This window comes from Apium graveolens, chromosome 4 (genome assembly GCF_009905375.1).
Source record: "Apium graveolens cultivar Ventura chromosome 4, ASM990537v1, whole genome shotgun sequence".
NCBI lineage: Eukaryota > Viridiplantae > Streptophyta > Magnoliopsida > Apiales > Apiaceae > Apium > Apium graveolens.
Genome location: NC_133650.1, coordinates 7053942 through 7077571, shown reverse-complemented (window position 1 = coordinate 7077571; position 23630 = coordinate 7053942). Strand labels below are relative to the sequence as shown.

Sequence of the window (23630 nt, the reverse complement as noted above, 5' to 3'; positions counted from 1 at the left end):
AACATCCTTTTGGACATGCATCAAAAAATCAAGAACCGTGTGTCGATCCGTGATATGAAGATGTACGGTTTAAAGTACCATGACTGCCACATCATCGTTCAAAATTTTCTTATTGTTGCCATATTCCTAATATGCAATAGTTTCATATTCTTATGGTCATCCTAAATAACTCTGAAATTTATCCTTATATTTTGTAAGTCTATTTATCTATTACTTGTAAATACTTCTTTTTTCATATAATAAAAAATGTGTTTTTATATTTAATATTTGCATTTTCTTAGTATGCAAAAGGAATATATTGAAACACATTACTGATGAAATATATGTTCGGTGGATGATGGGTGAACACAATCGACTATTTATTGATTGGTTTTAAAAAACCTTAGTTTAGTCATTATATTTTTAAGAATTTTTATCATGATACGGCCCCTTCTCAATCAGATTATGAAATATTAAGTACTAAAGTGATCGAGAATCCGATTTTCGGAAGTTCCATTTTTGGTTACTAAGTAACTCGAGTTAATATTAATTACACATTAATACTAAATTATTGAGTGACTCGTATATTTTATTGAGTGACTCCTTGTATAAGAAAATATTATATCTATAGTTATTAATATTTTATTTCAAATATTCAATTTCAACATTTTGAATTTTTCTCTCGGTCAAGAACTTGTTTTATACACACATTTTGTCACTATTTTATTTCTTTTATATATTTATGTCATTTTCGAATTATTAAATTTTTGTATTATATTATTTTTTATTTTTTTCCGAGGGCGTAAATAATTTATTTATTAGCCATAAAATTTTTCCTATGCAATTATATTGTGAGAGAGTGTGCTTAGCAAGTTAATATTTTATTTCCAATTATTATTAATTATTAGTGTGGATAATTCTAGAGTTTGATAGGTAACTCTAGAATCTACTAACTACACTATGGTTAATTTATTTTTTTATCCTAACCTTAGTTAAGGAAGTTTATAAATGAGATCATCTTTCCTTAATCAAACCCATTGCTAACAAAATCCCAAAATAACTTTCTTCTCAACTTAGTTGAATCAAAATACTAGATTTAGAAATTGAGATTTTGGGTTAAAAGATATCAAGAGGATCAAAATCAATCAAGGTTTGGGTATAATCCAAGAGAGAGAGGTGATTCTAAGAAGCTCATTAGATATTCAATGAGTAATTGGGCCAAGTGTATGTATTAGGAATATAATAATCTATGTTTTTTTAATGGTTTCGTATAGCTAATTAGTTGATTAATTAAATTTTTTTATTTTACTTGATGCTAATTAGTGCTTGATTGTAAATAAAATTTGTACTTGCGTTTTGGATTGTTTTGCCCAATTAGGGTCCAACCCATCTCATTGCAAAATTGAGCTTAATAAGAATTTGGAAGAGGGAGTAATAATATTTTATATGGATTAATTAAGGAATTAGCATATTTTGAGAGAGAAAAGAGGAATGAATTATTGGGAAGAATGAATTGATTGTATTGTGTGATATTTGTGTGTATTGTGAAGGGAGTTTGGAGGGGGAGAGGCGGAACCACCACCGGTTGCGGTGGTGGCGTTGATCAGAGAAGAGGAGGGAGCCGGGGTCGTGCATGTGTGTGTGTTCTCTGTTGTGTGTGTAGGTGTGTTTGTGTCGGGTGTGTATATGTTTTGGTGGCCGGAAACGGCGAAGCTACCATCGACGATGGTGGTGGCGATGAGATCGAAGGAAAGAGAGACGAAAGCAGGGAGAGAAAGAAAGAGAAAGAGAAGGAGAGAGGAGAGACAGAGAGTGGATTGGAATTTTTGGCCGGAAAATGCAATCCCGGGCGATTCTGAGAAATCGGATTTTGGCCAAGCTTAAGATCGGGGGATGGGGAATAAAAAATTAGGAAAGAAATTGGGTTTTGGAGGTCGCCGGATTTTGGCCGGACCACCGCCGGCGGTGGCTGTCGCCGACAACCTCCATGGTTGCTGGTGACATGGGAGGAGTGAGGAAGAAGGAGAAAAAAGGGCAGGGGCAAAACAGTCTTTGATTAATTAATTTGGTTGAGATAAAAATAAATAGATAATTAACTACAAATAAAGTAAATAAAAATGAGTGATTAAAATAATTTAAAGGTGATAGATTATGTAATTTTTGGTTAAGTGAATTATTGAACAATTAGTGGAAGGTTAAAAGATTTAATAAATCCCTTGGATTTATTGTGCATTTTATTTTTGTAAGAAATAATATTAATTTTAGACTTTTAGTAAATTGGAGTAAATGAGGGATTTAACCATAATTCTATTTAAGAATAAAATGGAGTAAAAAGGGGTCAAATGATGTTGATTAATTAAAATTACCTCTAAAATTTATTAAAAGCGGGATCGTTGCCTTAATATCGATACTTGAGAGAACCACTACATAGTAAACAACTCGTATTAAATAACGATTCGTTAGAACACATTTATTAAATAAATCTCGTTATTATCGCCTAATTGACGCGTGATTAATTATATATATCGAAGTAGAATATACAACGGAGAGATAATAATATTCCTAACCCCTTTTGTGCTAATTAAAATAGCATTATATTGAACTCAAAATTTATGAGTGTTTATTAATTAATAATTTGGGATATTTTCTTCACCGAAGAGCAGTAGAATCCTTAATAAATATATTTGGAAGTGAGTGCACCCTTATAATCCTTTGAGTATTTTCGATTACTAAATAAATTTCCTCGTAATAAATAATGCGAGTTACAAATTTCGAGAAAAGATATTTTGAAATAATTATACTAAAGCCATTTTGATGTGAATTATTATTTTAGAAAATACCTGAGGTGGAATTGTTTAACCCGAGAAGGTGAATTTTCACTGCTATTATTAGAGACAAGGCAATTTTTCTCTGCTCTATTCTTATTTATGGCTTATATGTCTTATTCATTAATGAGTAATATTATGAATTTAAATTTTGAAGAACTCATTAACGATTATTTCCTTTCGACAATAATTCGAAGTCTTAATTCCATTGAAAGACTCCTTGCTTAGATTCCCGACGGTTTCTATCATTCAGAACAGTTATTTCTTTCATATCAGATGAATTTAAATTCTTTTAAATCATCAGAATCATTCTTGAATCTGCATCGATTGTTAGTCAGATTGATTACTTAATCTTCTTTAAATCTACCATTTATCAACTCATTGAACTCTTTCCAAACTCACAACTTGCAAATCAATTATTTATTTGTATACAAACTTCTTCAGGGCTATTCACTTGGTGAAGACATTCGAGAATTTCGCTTGACCTGGTTATTCTCATTAATCGAGATAACCCTTATACTGTACATACATCGATATATCATTCATGTCGATGTGACAATAATATTACAAGTGTGAAAACTGGTTTATCATTCGAACCAGATTGAGTGATGAAATTCTGAACAGTGTGATGTGAAGTGATGTGAAAATTTAATGGGGATGTGTATATCTATACTGTTCAATGTGGAATTTGATAACCACAGTATCTATAATGTGACAAGTCTGATGTGTGGACATGTTATTCGGCTCGAGTGTAGCCGCGGGTTAAGACGTTAACCCTTCTTTTATGCTAGCAAGTGTGTTGGGCATTCTTACGATGAGCTGTGATCGGTTGAGCGTAAGATTTGCAGGAGGATGGTACACTGTGATAGGTGATCGCATCCTTGATGTACCGAGGATGGAAATTGACCAGATAATCTTAAATCCGATGGCACAGTGCTAGATAAGAGCTTCTTTGATAATATCGTGATGTGTTGTTATCTCTTCTTGTTTTAAAATACTGCTCTTGGCACCTATTACTATTACCATTAACTTAATCTTGTTAAGTCATTTCTACTTGTTGAGCACCCTTCTACTTGTTGAGCACCCAGTTGCTAACTCTTGCTATACGTTTAATCATCCAAAATAGTGAAGAATGAAGAGAATAGAGCATCTGATTATCCAAGGCAAGAGGAAGGGAAAGGAACATGTTTGTGAAAACGGCCTCTAAAGGATTGCTATATAATTTCTGTATTATATAATAAGGTTAAGTATCTAACCAGACTTATAGTAGGTTTTCTGTGGCTCATGTAATAATTGGATTGTGAAGGAGACTCGATCCTGAGAACTGTGAAATGGTGTTCTCTATAAATGACATATTTTGTTATGTTTGTAATAATAATACAGGTGTCTGAAGCATGATATCGTAGCGACCCAAATCTACGAAAGGGTGGATTTGGGGGCGTCACATTAATGGAGTCTGGTACTTCATAAAGTGGCCTATCATTAGTGGCTAAGACAGTCCAAGCCTGCAATTCCAAGAATTTGAATTCCATTGAATGCAATATGACATTTTATGGAATCATCTTACATATCTAAGAGTTAGTTTATAATGCATTAAAATCCCCCTTGCTCTTGTGTAAGTGTGCAGAAAATAATAGAGGATTTAAGGTAGATGATCTAGGATTCACACTTTCCATAGTAGACAAGGCCACAAGGATACCAACTGAAGCAAGTTTTATGTTGAAGATCCCGTCAATCCTAGATGGTCTATTGTATTAATCTCTACCACTCGAGACTATCATGAAGTGTATAATAAAAATAATTTAGGGGACACGGTCAGGGAGAATCCCCCATTCTGCTCGGCAATACCTACATGTAATGTTGATGCCCTTGAGCATAGTGTTAGTCATTATAGACCAGATATTAAAGGAATTTGGTTAAAAAATTATACATATTTTTTTCAGTTTTTTTTGTAAACTTATTTTCAGTTTGTTGTTTTTATAATATCGAATCTTTTTTTACTTATCAGCAAATTTGTTTTGCCTTTATCATGTAAATATATGAACTACAAATATGTGTCACCTGCATTCATACAAATTTTTATAATTTTAATTTTAGTTTGGGATTTTTAATTTGTCACCTACAATAAGTAATAAAGTTAAATTTGATAGGTTGAAGGAAAATAATGGCACTTAAAACTCATAAAATTAAGAAACTTAAATCCATGAAAGACCGCAATCTTGGACAAAGCAACCGGCCGGCGTTGCTGGAGGATAACGTTGAAACCAATTCTTAGGCTTCGAGATAAGTGGCACATATGGATAACATGTTGGAAACGAATGCTCAGGATGATGGTCGACAAGCAACGCAACCTAAAATTTAACAGTCAAACTATGTACCAGTAACGGTACTAATTCTGAAAAATATGGAGATGCTCGTGGCTTCAACTATGTCCAAAGTGGTTGTAAAAAAGGCTTAGGAAAAGAAGTTCAAAGTCAGATGCAATTATGTTGGGGTTTCTATTCAAAGAGTTAGGAACACTTTGCAGTTGTACATAGAGATGTTTGTTAGGACTATGATTCCAGTCGATATCAAAAACTGATCATATGTCAAACACGAATTAAAAAACAAGTTATGGAAAATCTAATATATTAAAAAAATACATTTTACACACCAAAAATTAACTTGTTTCAGATCAATGCTTTTAAAATTCTTAATCAATATGAGTTGCTTGTTCTAAAGTCATGTGGGACTATATAAATAAATCTACGAAAATTTATCAAAAATAATCATATTTTTAAACTTATTTGTAAAAATACGGTCGAATTTTCATATGAAGGTGCAAAGAAGGTTGCTAGAAATTGCATACGAGGTTTCAAATGTTGCATTATATGTTGCATATAAGGTTGCAACGTTTTTTTTTGCAATTTGGGTATTTTAAAAAAAATCTCTAAATCTAAACATATATCTTTTTGTTCACAACTACTTTACCTAACCACATATACCTATATGAATAAATCTGGAAATCTTTATTTGTGGAGTTGATAATCTGACAATCTCTATTTTTACAATATTTTATAAAAAATTATACATTATTAATCTTTGTATCCTACTTCATAAGTATAGTAAAACATCAATTCATAACCTATTAAAAAGGTAATACTCTTTGATATTTGATGACTCAAATATAAGGTCGACAGAGGTTATGATTCTGAATTTCGAACTGCTTAGTACGAAAATCAGTTTATTTTCCTTAATGATATGTTATTAAATAAATTGAATTAATAAAGTGATAATGTTGCCAAAACTTTTTTCCACATACGCATTTAGGGAAATCTTTTACAACATTAGGAAATAATATTATAGAAAGTCATATATGGCATAGTATTTGAAGAAATAGTCGTTAGCATATAATGAGAATCACTTTGGCATCATGACCACCAACCATGTTAAAAGTTGGAACAACTCTTGTCTTGAAATTGGAAACCTGCCAATTATTGTCTTGGTTAGAGAGCTATTTCTAAAAACCATAGCATATTTTTATCTAATGCTGGTGGAAATTATATCACAAACTCTTCGTGGTCTAATATTCACTAAGTATGCCAACAAGATGTTGAGTTGAGCGATGACACGTTCTAGTTCCAGCGGACATATTGTTAAATTGTTTGATTAAGATACTTTTTTGTTTCAAGTAGTTACTAGAAGGTTAGACAAACCGTCCAGATCTATCACTATACCATAGATTTCTTATAGCAAACCCAGAACACTGTTGCTATAGAACCCAAAAAATGTTGTTATAGGCCCGAAAAGGACCAAGGTAACATCAAAGGACTAAAAATTGGTCATTTCTTACCGATGTTGTAAAGGGTAATAGTCATTTGACTAACATGTGTACAAAATGGCCGACACGAAATACGTTGGGTAAGAATTATACTATTGTAAGAACTCGTCTTTCTTGTAATAAAGCAGCTAGCTATTTATTTATCCTGTTTATTTGATAATCGTACAACATGATTTAAGACTCCATATAGGTCAAATTACCATCCGAGAATGCATTGTGCATTAGATAGATGTAAACACTTATATATGCCCGAGATGAAATGATATCAATGGATACTGTAGTCAAAACTTAATTGTATTTCTTTCAAATAGACCCAAAATGGTACTCATTTAAGACAGAACGTCCAAAATGACAGAGTGTAGAAATAAGGCCCTGAAGATCTTTTGAAGAAGTCACTTGATACAATACAAAAATACATATTACGAACTTGCTGTGTAAAAAACATACCACTACAAGAAAAACGGCTTTTTCCTACCAGCATTTTGGTAGGAAATGGTCTATTTCTGGTAGGAAAAGGGGGCAATTCCTACCAAAAAGCTTGGTGGGATTTGTGTTGGAAACGTGAATGGACTCACTCTAATAATTTAAACACTTGCTGCTATGTATTTATAATTATTTTCGATAATAAAATACACAAAGCACATTCTTTATATATAAATAAAAACTACAACTTTTGTTTTGTTTACAACATTAAGGCTACGACCTTGTTTCTTTCTTTCAAGAGCTATGGCTCTTTTCTACTCTCTGATGTTTTCAAACTAGGTGGTAATGCTATGATCCTGAGTATATCTATTTATAGTGTACAAACTGCTTATGTCATTACTTACATATTATTTTAACTTGAAAACTTGCAGCCTACCTTATGTCTAGAATTCAAACTTGACACTTCCAGCTAGTAGCTCAATGATAAAACTCAACCTTTAATTTTAACAGCTGTTGCATACCTATACAACTCCCTGATTCTTAGGAAGACTTCTGTGTATTTCTTATGTGAATAGTTGACCATGCATGCATAACAAATTATTGCACCGAGCTGCCTACCATTTTTTCCTTGATGAAGATTTGCACTACATTTATTCTTTTGTTTTATTCATTTACTATGCATCTGGAAGAGTTTGCCATTCTAACACTCCTCCTCAAACTCGACTTTGCATTCTAATAGATGAGACTTACATTAAAGATGCTATCAGCAATATGTAAGTATGTAACTGATCTCTTTTTTTTGACAAACTCAAGATGCAACTACACACGGGTCAATTTTCTCAACTTTTATGAATTTAAAATTTCAACTATTGATCCCTTTTACTAAAGATATCAGCCAACAACAAAATATATACACTAGGTTTGAAACAATATTACAAACCTACGAGAACATGATGCTCATATCATATGTCAGACGTATGGTTTTAAACACCTCGTCGGCTTGTGCCTATTTGCTAACATCAGGATGATACTGTCACATAATAAACAAAAAATATTACTATTCGTAAATAAGTTCACGAATTATTTATAGCAAATAGGCGATAATTAATATTCATAAATACACACTCCAAACCATTTAAATACATTAAAATTAATGAAAACATCATACCTCGTGCATAGAAGTAAATTAGGGTTTCAGTTTGAAAAATCTACAATTTACAAAATTAGGGTTTTGATTTTAAAAACTCCTAATTTACAAAGTTTGATTCGGTTAATCTTTCACGCAGGGGAGAGAAGTTCGATTCGAGCTTAACCATTTGAGTTTCTGACAAGATAATCTTACACTACTAGAAAAAGTAGAATAGACATCGCCTCTTAGACATCAGTTGCTGATGGCACCGATGTAAAACGTATTTTTTACATCGATTAATCACCACCGATGTCTTTGAGTAACATTGACATTAGTTTTTGAATTTCAACTGATGTTGTAAGTTTGGTTTAAAAAAAATGGATCCACACATTCCTTTCCCGTAGCCAAATATTTCAGCTCCCTCTTAAATCTCCCCCCTTCTTCCTTAAATTTTTTTCAAACTCCCCCCTTTTGAATTACACCCCTTTTTTAACTTTACACATTAAAATTAAAACATAAACACAGATCTCATATCATTATCTCTCTCACACACACACACAAAATCTCACCCCTCTACGAAGAACCCTAAATTTCACCAAACTCTATATCTATCTGACTTCCATATACCATCAAGCTAAAGTTATTACACCTTAATTTAATTTTGGAATCACTAACCTCAATTTGTTCGAGTGGATTAGTTAGAAACTCAATTCGATTTGTTCAAAGCTACAAAGCTTGAATTGGTTAGTGGGCAATCTTGCATTTATATGTAAAACCAATTTAGTTTTATTTAGTTTCACATAGTGGATTTTTAATCAGAAATCGTAATTTTTTTAATTTGTTCTTTCTTACTTTTGATACTTGAAGGAGGTTGGAGAAAGTGGCAGAGGAGTTTATTAAGAAGCAGGTGAAGGAAGGGAAGAAGCAAGCTAAAGGAGGGGAGAGTGCGGAGAAGAAGTATGTCGAGAAGTATGTTAAGGATTCGTAGAAGTGTAGGATGGAGGTTGACAAGTCGGTTAGGGTTTCTTTTAAGAGGAGTGGGAAGAGGAAGGGTGGCGATAAGGAGGCTAGTTCTTCTAAGAAATCAAAGATTTGGTAAGATTTTATATTGCCGATTTTTTATCTTGCATTCTTCGTATCTGGTTATATATGTAATGTTCTTTTTATGATTGATCATGTGTATTGTTGGTATTGGGATATTGTCATGTTCTCGTCACACGCACACGCTTGTATATAACACTAGTAAGTATAGTGTACTGTTATTAACACTAGTAGGTTATGCTTATGTAGTTCTAATGATTTAGTATTTTCAGGATTGGTTTAATTGCTTCGTATTAATCATGACAAAAATCAAAATTAAGATTCTGAATCGTTGTTCTAGTCTACCGCATAATGTTTCTTTGGAAACATTGTTTAATTTAAATTTCTCAGTTTCACAGGCTTGGAATATTAATGTGATATGGATGTTATGTGCAATGCAAATGCCATTAAATAGTTGATTGAATAATTTATTAATTGACTCAGTGGCCAGAATAATGTCTTCTCCTGCAGTAAGACTACATACCGAGTGGGATATTGTTTGCAGGGAGCAAAACATCTAAACTTTACGGTACTAAATTTTTTCCATCCAAATTAATAGGCTACAATGTAACCTTTTTCTGCATCTGTTTGCTATTTAAAGAGAGGTGAGGGATAATCATTGCAGCTAATTCCTAGATTTTGAGCCCTCAAGTCCCTGGCTTATCTCTGTTTTATCTGTTTGTCATCAAATTCCTCATGTCTCATTCACATGGTATTTTCCTTGAACTTCCAGATAGGGTCCACGTAATGGATCGAGCAAAACCTTGCAACTTTAGACTCCAAGGCTGTAGCTTATATTAATCTTGATTGTGCGGTTCAAGGGCCTAGACTTTTTGCAAGCACTACTTCTCAACTAGAAGATCATCTTGTTGAGGTCACAAAGAAGGTAAAGCAAAACATTGAAACATTGAATTTAATTACTTGATGACTATAGTTTATTAATTTGTACTATCTAAACCATGAAACTTTATTCTATTCTGTATTTGTACGACCTAAACTACCTCTTGCTTAAGCTAGTCTGACTGGAATTTGGTAAGCTTTGCAATAGCCTTTTAAAAGCTTTGCAATTTGTACAAAAGAACCATAACATCATCAAAAGATGGAGTACCCACCAGAAAATGCCCAAACTTAATGAAATACTCAGAGGCAGTTTTATACCAAATCAATTTCGGGTACTTTTAATTCAGAAAAAAAATCAGTATCGAGTTTACAAATTAACATGGTTCAGGTTCCATATTAGACAATACCAATTGGGTTTTTTAATAATTCGACTAGTGTTGTTCAGCACTTCACCGTGATTCTGCTTTTATTTTAGCTAAAACGAATTGCAGTATATATTTAGATCTTTTTAATTTCCAGCATTGAATTCTAGTATCGAGTTTTTGTCATCTCTGGATTATAGGACACAACATATTACTTACAAACCTTTTTTAGCTAATACAGTAGATTCCATTTAAAATGTTTAAGATCACAAGTATTTAGTTAATACTTATTATTTTTGCTTTGCTAGTTATTCCTAATATTTAAGACTCTGCCTCCTGACAAAATTTTGGTTCAATCAGTTATTATCTTATATCATTTTTAATCATTGAAAATACACTGTAGGAATTTGGAGTAACAATATGATGTTGTAGCCAGGGGCATAGCAACGAGAGTTTGCAGAAGACGGGTAGCTAATTTTTTGCTCAACTCTTGAGATGCTGCTTTTATCTGCTTCACTATGAGTAATCTGCCATTTCATTCTATAGAATGGGTTGAACATATGAGCATATTTCTATTTGCTTATAATTTTAAACTACTAAAGTGGGCTTATTACATATCAATTGTGTGTCCTGTACTCCCGTTACCTAAAATAATAGTTTATGATATGCATAATTTGAGAGGAATATAATAAAGGTTATTATAATATAGTCATCATCTCCACCCATTTGTGGAAAGATTCTGCAATGCTGGAATTACAAGTATGCAGCTGTCAGAGATGATAATTGTAGACTTTTTACTTGAGGAGACTTTTGCAGTGTGTTCAATAATTAAGGAATTATATGTGGCTGGTTAGCTTCTTATATGTTGCAGGTTATACTTGTATATTTATTATTACTTATGATGATGACACTATGGCTTATTTTCATGTCCACAATTAGTAGCGGAGGCCAGATATCCCTTTGCATCATTAGCTTTTAGTGTGGAAAAGAAGATATCATCTGCAAGCAGTATGGGAGCTATTAACTGGAAAGGTAATATAAAAGTTATGCCATAATTTATATGTGTACTACAGTAAGATAAATATGTATGTTAGCCTTATTTACAATGTTATTACATGTCGATTTTCCAGCTTCCATACGAGAACATAACACTAGTTCAAGCGGCTGTTGGAATTGTCCAGAAGGTAAATGCATGGGTATTGCCTATCCCTCTTCTGTGAATTCGCTAGCTTATACACGTTCCTCCTATTCTTTCTTGGTGTTGTTCCTCCTATTTATTTAAATGTTCCTAAAAACTTGTGCTGGTCTTCTTTGATTTTGTTATACAGGGGCTACGGCCAACTATTCCGAAGCACACTCTTCCAAAACTTGTTGACCTTCTTGAGAATTACTGGCAGCAAGATCCAGTTTTAAGGCCTGACTTCACTGAAATAATAAGAATTTTACAGCAAATAGTCAAGGAGGTAGTCCTCTTCTTTCTGGTTTCGCAATAGCATTCACAATTATATGTTTATGAACACATATATTAAGTTTAAGTACTCCAGTTTGTAGTTCAACATGTGACCTAGAAGCATTGTCATACTTATTTTGATATTGATCATGCTGATTTTAGGGCATCGTTATCTAATATTTACTTTAAGTATGATGTAGTCTTAAGTGCTATATTTAAATTAGACTCACAAGAATGCACACTCGTGAATATATTTAATCAATTGTGACAGAATAGCATGTAAGATTCTGAATATAAAATATGAAATTTTTACTATATTCCAGTCGGTAATTGAGGATATTTATAAAGTACATGCATTATATTTGGATATGAATTTAAATGTTTATGATGTGTGAAATGTTACATTACAATATTTGGAAGTCTCTTGAACTTTTAGATCATTAATAAATCACAAGTTCATGCATTTACCTTGCGCGTATCACTCGCAGATAGATAGAATGGGATAACAGGATTCTTCTGTAGAGGATGAGGTCCGATATCGATACAATAGCGTCATCTTGCATTACAGGAAGACATTTATTCAAGAAAACGCTCAAAGGTACATATGCTTATTGTTATCATACGGGACCAGAGGCTACATGAGCTTTATTAAGGACTGGGAAGATGCAGAAGAACGAGGGCATTCCTCAAATGATATTTTACATGCTATTGTCGGTACCAAGTCAAATTCTTTGTATAGACAGTAGTAGAATATATGAATGGATGGATATGTGTAATACTTGATATTTGGATTAGATGAATCTGTTGTACCAGATGTTTGAATATTTATTGTTAGATTTATAGATAACTGGTATTATGCAGCAATTGGTTTTGGTAGTTCATTGGTTTTTGGAATGTATAGTTTTTAAATATTCATTAATAAAACAGGTACAAATATCATTACAATGGAAAATGATGTCTGTCAAAGCTTAATACATCAGTTCTAGTGGACCATTAACATCAGTAAAAATTGATGTTAAATACTACAACAACAAAAATCTTAAAACAAAAAACTGATGTTATTAAGTATTATAGACATCAGTTTGTTACAAATAGACATCGGTTACCAATTAAGAACCGATGTCAAAGGTATTGTTAACATCGGTTTTTTATGAAAACTGTTGTTACTGGTACGAGTAACATCATTTTATTGGTTAAATTGAAAGATTTTGCTTAGCTCATATATATTTAAGTTGATAAAAATATCATATTCTGATGATATATGAAGATTAGATATGCATGAGAAATTTAATATCAAGATATATAAATCGGTTTTAAACAAAGAACTGATGTTATATGCTGCATTTAACATCAGTTTAAAACCGATGTTAAATGGGGGGTCTTTAACATCACCCACGAAGACATCGGATTTTTGCATTCATAGACATCGGTTTTTAGCCGATGTCTATTGACGTTTTTCTAGTAGTGTTACCAAGCTTATTACCAATATTGAGAAGGAAAGATGAGCAGAGAGGGAAGAGAGAGAGGGGGAGGGAGGTAACATGAGTAGAGGTGAGAGGTGAGCACAAATGAGGGAGAGAGGGTGGTGGTGAGTGAAGGTGAGCACATAATCGAGAGAGATGTGAGTGAGAGAAGGGTGAGTGAGAGAAAGAAATAAAATGGGGGGAAGAAAAATATTGGGTAAGGGGGTGAAATTTTGGAATAAATGGGAAAATGTTGACTGAGTGGAAAATATTTTAAAGTGGGCGTGCTTTGAATATTTTAGGTAATTTATACATGGGTTATAAAATAACCCATGTCTAGAAACAATATAGACATCAGATTAATACGGGGTAATGTCATTAAATCTTTTAACATCAGTGGCATTGGCAACCGATGTCTAATATGTGATGTCCATTGACATTTTTCTTGCAGTGAAGTAAGATTGCGATTGGTGCAAACCGGAGCATAGATATTGTAAATATCTATATGCTGATTCAAGGTCGATGTAGCTGTTATTGTTGCGTTATAACACTTCAAATCTGAAGTAGCATTTGGAGAGAAGCAATATTTGTGAATTTCGTTCAAACTTTGATCAGGAATGAGAGCGTGACTTGCAAAATAGTCAGACTTCCTGTAAACTTTGATCAGAAATTAGAGTGCATGTGACTTGCAAACTTTGATCAGAAATGTGAGAGAGAGAGACCATAAGGTCTAGAGAAATATTAGTTATTGTTAAGATTTAAAACTCTTAGAGCTTCCAAAGCTGCCTGAATGTAATAAGGGCATTACTTAGTAAAGTAGGCGTAGATTCCTAATGAACACAAAATACATAATAAAAACTGTACATCTGCATACAGATAACCATTGTGGGTTGTTCACCTGGCAAAGCAAGCTAAATTGAAGTTGATTGTCCTGGTAATCCTTGCCAATAATAGGTCCATAGATTTTTGATCCATTATTTCCCAAAACCAGAAATTGATAAACCAAACAAGCTAACATTAAATCAACAAATGGAAGCGTTATCACTTTGAGAGACTAAAACTGACGATCGTGTATATGCAGGGCCTGCAATAGGCAACTTGTGTGTCCCAAGCATCTTTACACCTTATCACCTACTTTCGTACTCGTAGTCTATTACAATATTATTATCCACAACCACACACACCTTGTAAAGTGCAAATTTACTATTTTTCATATAAAAAACTAACAAAAACTATAAGGTAAACAGACTGAAAAGCTTAAAAGATGAATAAATCACAATCTTGAGGTAAAACACACAGATATGGCAAAGACATGTATGTTGCTTCCATAAACGAGAGTTAAACCAACAGGAACATGCAGTACTGACTCGAGTAAAAGAGTGCACCAACTAATAGCAAAAACTGCTTTTACTGGTTACTGCAAAGGCAAGAAAAAAATAACAGACTAGTAATAATAATTTGCACAAGAGAGGAGGATCCAGGCTATTTACCAGAGTGGTGTACTTGGCAATTTGTATGTACAAAAGTGGGGTTAAAAAGCTTGTAAAAAGACAATAAAAAACACAAGAAGATGCCTACTGCCAGACTATATTGTACCATCTTCTGCTAGTAGTACCATCATTATTTCAAGTCCTTTCCATTTCACATTTTAGTTACCACATGGGAGGCCTTCAAATTGAACAACTCTTCCTTTCTTAGCTTCCAAACTCCCCAAGTCTCCGTAGCTTACATACCAAGCCCCGTGTAGCTAGCATATTCATATTCTGATTCTGATTCCATACGAACATAAAAAAACAGAACAAATTTTGTAATGTACTCCCCTACTATATATGTTGATTATTAAACACTCAGTTAACATGTCATTTCTTGAAATTATGTGAAAGAAATGTTTCAGCCCACATAATGTAGTTGTTAGGATAAACAACAACAACAATAATAATATTAAATTGTAAAAAAATATAATAATTAACATCGAGAAAAATCCAATAATTAACATCGAGAAAGTAAAGCAATGAGGCAGTGAGAAAGCATGTGAGTGTGTGTATGTATATAAATGCAGAGAAAATAATTACCTGCAAAGAGTTTATCTGTATAAGTTATAACAAAAACATCAGATCAGCTAGTTAGCTAACATGTTTACACGATTAAACATTTGCTACAATTATACTTCAAAAACAAAAAAAGTTCATAAAGTTAAATAATAATAGGGAGGAATAAACAGAAACAATATATACAATTTGTTTCATAATTAAACATAGCAAACCCAACTTATATATACACATGCATCTATTAAAGTAATAAAACATACACATGCATGTACAATTTTAGTGAAATATTATCTAATCGAGAAAACCCAATTTCAAGAACAAAACTCCAGAGACCGACGTGTAAACAAACTCGATTAAAATCAAAACATAAAATTTGAAAATAAATTTGAAAGAAACATACTTTTCTCACACTAATCGAGTAGTCCAGACTTCTTTCAAGGCTCTTCAGCACCAATCGAACTCGATTTATGAATTATCGAGTTTAATTCATGTAAATTGGTTTGTACAAAATAGGGGTTTTAGGTTAGAGAGTGGGTGAGAAGATAGACAGTGAGAAATGAGAGAGAAGAGAGACGATACAGTGAGAGAGAAGAGAGAAGAGAAAGAGAGAATCAAAGAGAGAAGAGAGAATGAGAGAGAGCGGGGAAATGATTTTGGTTAAGGGGGGAAAACTGAGAATAAAATTTGTGGATAAGGGAGAGTTTTTTGGTGTATTAAGGGGGGAAAAGAAATAAGCGGGCGTTTTTTTTTTTTTTAAAGCGATTATAGACATCGGTTGGTTAAAATACTATGTCTTATAACACCTTTAACAGCGATTTTGAAGCAACCGATGTTAAAACTGTGTTTAACATCGGTGACATTTCTAACCGATATTAAAGGGGTGATGTTGTAGGCACTATTTCTAGTAGTGCAAGCAGGAGCTTTTCTGGATCTTTTGGGCCTCGAGTAAGGTTGTCCTAACTCACTTGGTACATCGGTTATACCAATATCCTTGGGCTCATTATCATTCTCCAGCGTTGTTACAAGTGGTGTAATTAATTTATGGGCGACCTCTCCCAATATCAGAACACATAAAATGTACCCTCCATTAGAGTGTCGAGAAAATCTGACGTAAGCAGAAAAGATGTATTGGGCTGAAGATTCTCTGACCAACTAGGCATGATCTCGGTGAAAGAGTACTCCATTGGTCTGATGAATCATTTCCCTTTTTTTGCTGCAACTTGATATATGAAACCTCTCTTTATCGATCTTGGTGCAATACAAGTAATACTGACAATGTTTCCAAAACTTTGAGTGCTACAGTTCAGAAGGAAGATTGTTTTATCAAAAGTTTCTTGGAGAACTAAGTATTTCACACCCTTCTTTATTATGTGAAAAGCATGGGTTGAATTGTAGATGAAGAAACTCGAAAGGCTTGAATGTGTGCTGAAGTAGTGTGTGTACAACAGCTTAGCAGAAGCCTTAAAGTCGCAACCATCATGAGAACATGAGCATGGCTCATAGATACAACTCAAATCATGCTCCTGTTGCTTGTTGTAACTGATAATCTATTCGCAGCCATATTCTTTGTTTGTGCACCAAACTTTGACTGATGGGATAAGTTTCTCCATTGCTCCACATGAATGGCACGCGTTCTTGAATATTATAGTGTTGCGGGCACTGCTAAGGCAAAGTTCGTGTCCACTGTAACACTACATTAACAAATGAAATTTTTTTTAAACAAATATATGTAATCACATATTTAACGTAAAATAACAAAGAAAAAGATTTAATTTTCATAAACGAGGCATAAAGTCCCGACTTAATTGACAGTTTTATCAAAAAAAAATTTGAACGAGAAGGATTATGGATGCCAAGAGAGAATTATTAGAAAAGAGCATTGATATTTCCACCAACAATACAAATGCAGTAACCGTTTTAAAGTTAAGGACTTTACGTGCATTGGATATAGTAATTAGTAAAATTATTTAGTTAAAACACAGCGAAGAGGGAATTTTCCACCACTTGAAAAACAAGCATACAATAAAAACAATCAAATTCATAAACATAAGTTCAGAAACATTCCCTTAATTGGAATTAGGCACCTAAGCATGACTGTGCTCATACAATACAAATATGATAAGTAACAGCAAATAAATTACAGAAAATTAGGATAGTGTATATATATATGGGGGAGGAGGGAGAGAAAGAGGGAGACCTTAAACATATGGAAGGTCACCGGTAGGCAGCAGATTTGGCAATTACTTTCATTTTCAGCTACAACTTCATTTTCCCCACTTTTGGATGAAATCTTATATTTGGCGTTGGCTTCTTGTTCATTTTGTTCCATCTGCAATTGATAGTTGATAGTTGGGAAAGGAATTATTGGATTTACAACTCCAATTGTTGCTGAACTGTAGGCAATACTGTATGGTATGGATCTTGCTTGGGGTGTACATGATAGAATTATAATTAAATCAGACTGTAGTGAAGCCATTGATCTTGTTAATGGGGTTCAAGGAGTCTCGGCTTTGGCATATGAATTAAAGATGATTGATATGTGGAAGGCCAAAAAAGAATAGACATTGAAATTCACATTAGCCGATAAGTATCCACTACAAGAAAAAAGGCTAAATTCGACCGAAAAAAATCAGTCGAATTTAACTTAATTCGATCGCGCGCGGTCGAATTTAACTAAATTCGACCGATTTTGAATCGGTTGTAATAAAAGGAGTCGAATTTAGGAGTTCAGTCATATTTAACTAAATTCGACCGGCTAATTACGACCGGATTTTTACGACCGCTTAAATTCAACCGAAGAAATTCGACCAAAGACGGTCAAATTTAATTTTTCATCTAAAATTTAAAAATCCCGCCAAAATAATTAAAAAATTTAAAATTTTTTTAAAATCCCACCAAAACAATTAAAAAATTTGCTGAAAATTCAAAATCCCGCTTAAATTCTTAATTCAACCGAATCTGGTCCAAATTACTTTACTAAATTTGACCAAATCCAGACGAACCCTTTCCTTAACTCGACCGAATTCTATCAATTTTAACAAACGCCAATCCAAAAAAAAAAGAGCAGAAACTACTGCTGCTAATTTCATATTACAATTTGTAACTAGTTTTTGCTTAAAGTAATTACAATAAAAAGTTACAGCACATTTCATATGCTGAAAACACAAGAAGCACCATTAAATAAAAAACCGTCTCAATTCACAGAAACAAACAAACTAGACATAGCTTCTTAATCGAATTCATAGGCTCCGTCTTGCCTCTCTCTCCAGAACCTATCATTTCACCAACCATGCAATTGAATACAATATCATCTATTTAACAAAAAAAATAGAATACACTATTGATAGCCCATAATAAGTCAGACCCAATTGGAGAGGCCCAGGGCCCAAACATAAGATCCCAGGACACGTGGCGGCATCACCATCGTCCAGGTTCCCAGGATCCAGAACGTTCCTACGGTCTGGATCTGATAGTACTCTGACGCATTCAGCGTTGACCTTGAGGAGCCCAGGACACGTGGCAACATCACCACCGTCCAGGTACCCGGGATCAAGGACGTTCCTACGGTCCGGATCCGATAGTACTCTGACGCATCCCAGGCGTCCAGATGCCCTACAGTCCAAAAGGCCAACCTACGGTCCAGATGAAAAGGGACAAATCCCTAAACCCTAGTAGGAGGCCTATAAAAGGTAGAACAGAAGGAAGGTTACAGGTAACAAGCTGATATACTCTCTCTCTCCCACATATACTTACATGCACACCGGTACTCCACACAAACATATCTGCATAATCCCAACTTTGCCCTTCTTCTTCTCAAAACCCTTCCTCATCCTCATGCCGGAGGTGCCGCGGGGCCGCCACCCCCCCCGGTTCTGTTTTGTAGGTTCCCACCCTACAGCTACACCGCACACGGCCGTCGTCACAGCCTAAAAAGGAGTATGAGTTCGGGCCCTACAAGGAGAAGGTCCCGGGGTGATCTGGGATTATCATTGGCGCTAGAAGGAGGGGCCGAACCTCCGAGAAACGTGAAACACCATCTCCCAGTAAGAACGCTAATACCCATCTCTCAGACCCGTTGCTACAAGGTTTATTATTGTAAATTCATAGCATTTCCAAGTAACCATGACTACGAGAAAAAGCAAAGCAGCAGTTTCCGCCTCTTTCCTACCGCCTCCTCCCCAACCCAGGGAGGGAGACATGGAAGACCTGGACGAAGGGTTCCCCATAACCCAGACTCCCTCTCAAAATCTCCAACCAGGAGACCAGAGAATAGTCATTGAAAAAGCTGCCCACAAACACACAGGGATCACCACGAACCCATGGGGAAGCATGATCCCGAAACAGATACAGGCGGCTATGGACTTGTGGAAGGAAAAGCAGAATGCCGAGCCGGAGACCCGCCCAGGGGATCAGCGAGAGCGGTCTAAAGAACAGTCCAGAGAATCTCGGGGATCCGTCTTCGACCGGATTGCGAAGAATTTAAAAAAGCCACCAGAGGACGCCAGAGATGAAATAAGAAAAGCTGCCCTCCGGGAGAGAATCCGGAAGGAAGAAGAGGCTAAAGCCCAAGAATCTATAGAAAGGAGGATCCGGGAGGAGGAGGCCAAGCTAAAGAGAAAGGCCCACCGGATTCATGTTTCCTCAGACTCAGAACTGGAGAAGGAGTCCAAGAAAGAACAAATGGCCCGGGCCCTTCGAGACCTTAAAAGGAAAGTGGAGGGCGACATGGAAGTAGGGGCAGCAGTGACCCCATTCACAAAGAGTCTGGAAGCCACCCCTAGAGAGTCGGAGCTGAAGCACTTCAATTTTGACTCTTTTGACGGGCTGGCCGACCCTGAAGAGCATCTGAACTATTTTGAGCAAATATCCAATATTTATGATTACAGCGACCTGACTAGATGCCGATTCTTCGCATCAACACTGAAGGGGGGCGCTCAGAAATGGTTCAGCCGCATACCGTCCCGGAGTGTGGACTCCTGGAAAGACTTCCGCGAGATATTTTTGAAAAGATTCAGGGCCAACCGGATGAACGAGCTGCAGATGTGTCATCTAGAAACAATCCAACAAAGAAGCAAGGAGACCTTTCCGGAATTCATCAAAAGATTACAGGAAGCAATCAACCAACTCTCCAACTTAGAAGAAAAGGAGGCAGTAAACATCTTTCGAAGAAACTTGCACCCGATATCTTGTGAAGGCAATGTCAAAGACCTGATTCACAGGGAGCCCCAAAGCCTGGCGTCAGCATATGCGTTGGCATCAAAATTCATAAAGGAAAATGATTTCCTCAAATCGATGAAGATGAACAGAAGAATACATGATGACGACGAGTCTCCGGAGCGACGCTCGTCATCCCGGAGAGACAAGAGATTCAAGCTTGACAGGCAAGCAAACTACATTCAGCAGTCCCGGGGAACCCCACCCCGGGAAACGTACCCCGAATCAAGAAAAAACGAAAGGAAACAAAAGGCCAAGAAGGAGCCCAAACCGGAACCAGAGTGGACACCCCTCAACAGGCCCCGGGCCGACATTTTGCGTGAAGTCAAGGGCAAACCGTTTTATTATCCGCCAAAACCCTTGCTAGCGCCACCCGAAAACAGGGCCCGGGACAGGCATTGTGGCTATCACGAAGATCACGGCCATACTACTGAAAACTGTTTCTCCCTCAAGATGTTCATAGAAGACCAAATCAAGAAAGGAAACATGAACCAGTATCTTCAAAGGGGCTCGAATGACAAAGACAGAGCCGCGGGAAGAGGCAAAAATGTGGTGAATGTTGTTTTCGGTGGCACAGCCTCTCCACCGCGGAGCCCGGATCGGGAGAATGATGTGATGATGATCCAGACTCGGGAGGATGAACCAATTTGCTTCTCTTATTCTGATTATGAGGGCCTCGATCCGGATCACAACTTGGCATTAGTGGTGACCCTCGACGTCACAAACAACGAGGTAAAAAGAATTCTAGTTGATAATGGTTCATCTGCTAATATCGTATTCGAGCACACGCTTAACAGGATGGAGCTCGGACACCTCAGAATGGATCCCTGTCTTGAAGACCCTTTGTACGGGTTCGGGAACACCATGATTCCAATCCGGGGTATCATCTATCTTCCCATCATATTTGGAACTGCACCCTGACAGGTCTCCCATATGATGAAATTCTATGTGATAAGCGCAACCTCCTCATACAATATGATCCTTGGTAGGCCCACTATCACCAAGCTCAGGGCGATCCCCTCAACTATTCACTTAAAACTCAAGTTCTCCACCCCAGGAGGCACTGGAAAACTGAAAGGAGATAGGGAAATGGCTGGTAAATGCTATGGTCAAGCACTTGTCATGGCAGAAATGGAACCGGAAAACCGGAAGAGAATAATGTCCCTGCCCAAGGGACAAAGCAGAAAGAAGCATCGAGAACACCTTAGTAAAAGGGCCCGTTTGGATGTAAACATGATCGAAGACTCCGGATACAGCGTAGCCAACGCTGATGCCCGGATTCAAAAGTTTGTAGAAAGCAAGGAGAAGACGAAGGTAGAACCGGCCCAACAGACAATCGAGGTAGATTTGGAACCCGGGAACCCCACTCGAAAGATCAAAATCGGAAAAGGCTTGGAAACCACATTCTAAAAGGAGCTTATCGATCTACTAAAAGAACACGCTGACGTATTCGCCTGGTCCCCGGAAGACATGCCAGGGATTGATGAATCTGTGGCCATGCACAGTCTGGATGTAGATCCAAAGCAAAAACCAATCAAACAAAAGCGAAGAAACTTCGCCCCGGAAAGGCAACAGGCAATCGACCAGGAAGTCGAGAAGTTGTTAAAGGCAGACATAATCTGTGAAATTAAGTACCCGGACTGGCTAGCAAACATTGTGCTGGTCAAAAAACCCAATGGCAAGTGGCGAATGTGCGTGGATTATACAAACCTCAATTCAGCATGTCCTAAAGATTCTTACCCCCTGCCCAACATCGACTAGCTAATAGACGCGACCTCGGGCCATGTCATGTTAAGTTTTATGGATGCCTTCTCGGGTTACAATCAGGTCAAGATGAATCCGGCAGACATTGCAAAAACGGCATTCATCACACACCGGGCTGTCTACGCTTTTGTTATGATGCCGTTTGGGTTAATCAACGCCGGAGCAATATACCAAAAAATGATGAATACCATCTTTAAAGAGCAACTGGGCAGGAACATGGAATCTTACGTTGATGATATGATCGCCAAGTCGGTCACAATCTCAGAGCACATCCAGGACCTTCGGAAGTGTTTCGAAAACTTGAGGAAGTACAACATGAAGCTGAACCCGGAGAAATGCACGTTCGGGGTCCCTTCCGGGAAGTTTTTGGGTTTTCTGGTCAGCGAAAGAGGAATAGAGGCCAACCCGGAGAAGATCAAAGCTATAGTGGAAATGACAGTTCCCCGAACTCAGAAAGACATCCAAAAGCTCTCAGGATGCCTAGCAGCACTCCGAAGATTTATCCCAAAGTTGGCAGAGAAATGCCTACCATTCTTCGAACTGTTAAAAGGGACCCAGAACAAGAAGTTAATCGAATGGACCCCGGGCTGTCAAGCAACGTTTGAGGAAGTAAAGCGACATTTGATGAACCCGCCTATTTTATCAAAAGAAAAGCCCGGGCAGCCCCTTTACCTCTACATCACAGCCGGGGAAAGAGCAGTATCCTCCGCACTCATCCGGGAGGAGAATGGGACGCAGACCCCGGTATATTATGCGAGCCAAGTCCTGAAAGACGCCGAAACCCGGTACCCAAACTTGGAAAAATTCACACTGGCCCTCATACACTCGAGCAGAAAGCTAAGACAATACTTCCAAGGAAGGGAAATCAGAGTAATCACTAACCAACCACTTCGCAAAATCATCCACAAGCCGGACGCCTCCGGAAGGTTAGTCAATTGGGCAATTGAATTGAGCCAATTCAATATCAAATTCATCCCGAGGACAACCATAAAAGCCCAGGCGTTGGCCGAGTTTGTCATGGAATGTACTTTTCCAGAAACCCCCGAAACGCCTGAAACCAGTTCCAAAGGAGAAAAGGAGTCTAACAACCGGGATCTTTGGACGCTACATGTTGATGGCTCGGCCACAGCCGAGAGGTGCGGAGCCGGTCTGATCCTCTCCAGCCCGGATGGATTCGTAATTCAGCAGGCCATCACCTTCGCCTTTAAAGCAACAAACAACCAGGCTGAATAT

At 36.4% G+C, this 23630-nt stretch overlaps 1 protein-coding gene and 1 long non-coding RNA gene across 3 annotated transcripts; one reads left to right on the top strand and one right to left on the bottom strand.

Moving 5' to 3' along the window:
- Positions 1 to 11531: 11531 nt before the first annotated feature.
- On the bottom strand, positions 11532 to 17988 carry LOC141717621 (uncharacterized). 2 transcript variants are annotated; one of them, XR_012573712.1, is made up of 5 exons: positions 17617 to 17988; positions 15820 to 17110; positions 14270 to 15140; positions 12377 to 14157; positions 11532 to 11883 (listed from the first exon to the last, which is right to left on the bottom strand). It is a non-coding gene; the product is annotated as an uncharacterized LOC141717621 (long non-coding RNA). The 2 variants fall into 2 exon arrangements; XR_012573711.1 differs by having other exon boundaries at positions 14270 to 17110.
- Positions 17989 to 21722: 3734 nt separating this feature from the next.
- On the top strand, positions 21723 to 22394 carry LOC141718248 (uncharacterized). The gene is made up of 2 exons (XM_074520628.1): positions 21723 to 21947; positions 22047 to 22394. The coding sequence occupies exons 1-2, from the start codon at positions 21723 to 21725 to the stop codon at positions 22392 to 22394; spliced, it is 573 nt and encodes a 190-aa protein (XP_074376729.1).
- Positions 22395 to 23630: the final 1236 nt, after the last annotated feature.

What these genes read in the sequence shown, in the direction of transcription:
- LOC141718248 (XM_074520628.1), top strand. Translation starts at nt 21,723, where the DNA reads ATGGCTGGTAAATGCTATGGTCAAGCACTTGTCATGGCAGAAATGGAA. An exon ending in AAAGCAAGGAGAAGACGAAG is followed by an intron (nt 21,948 to 22,046) that starts GTAGAACCGGCC and finishes ACATTCTAAAAG; the next exon opens with GAGCTTATCGATCTACTAAA.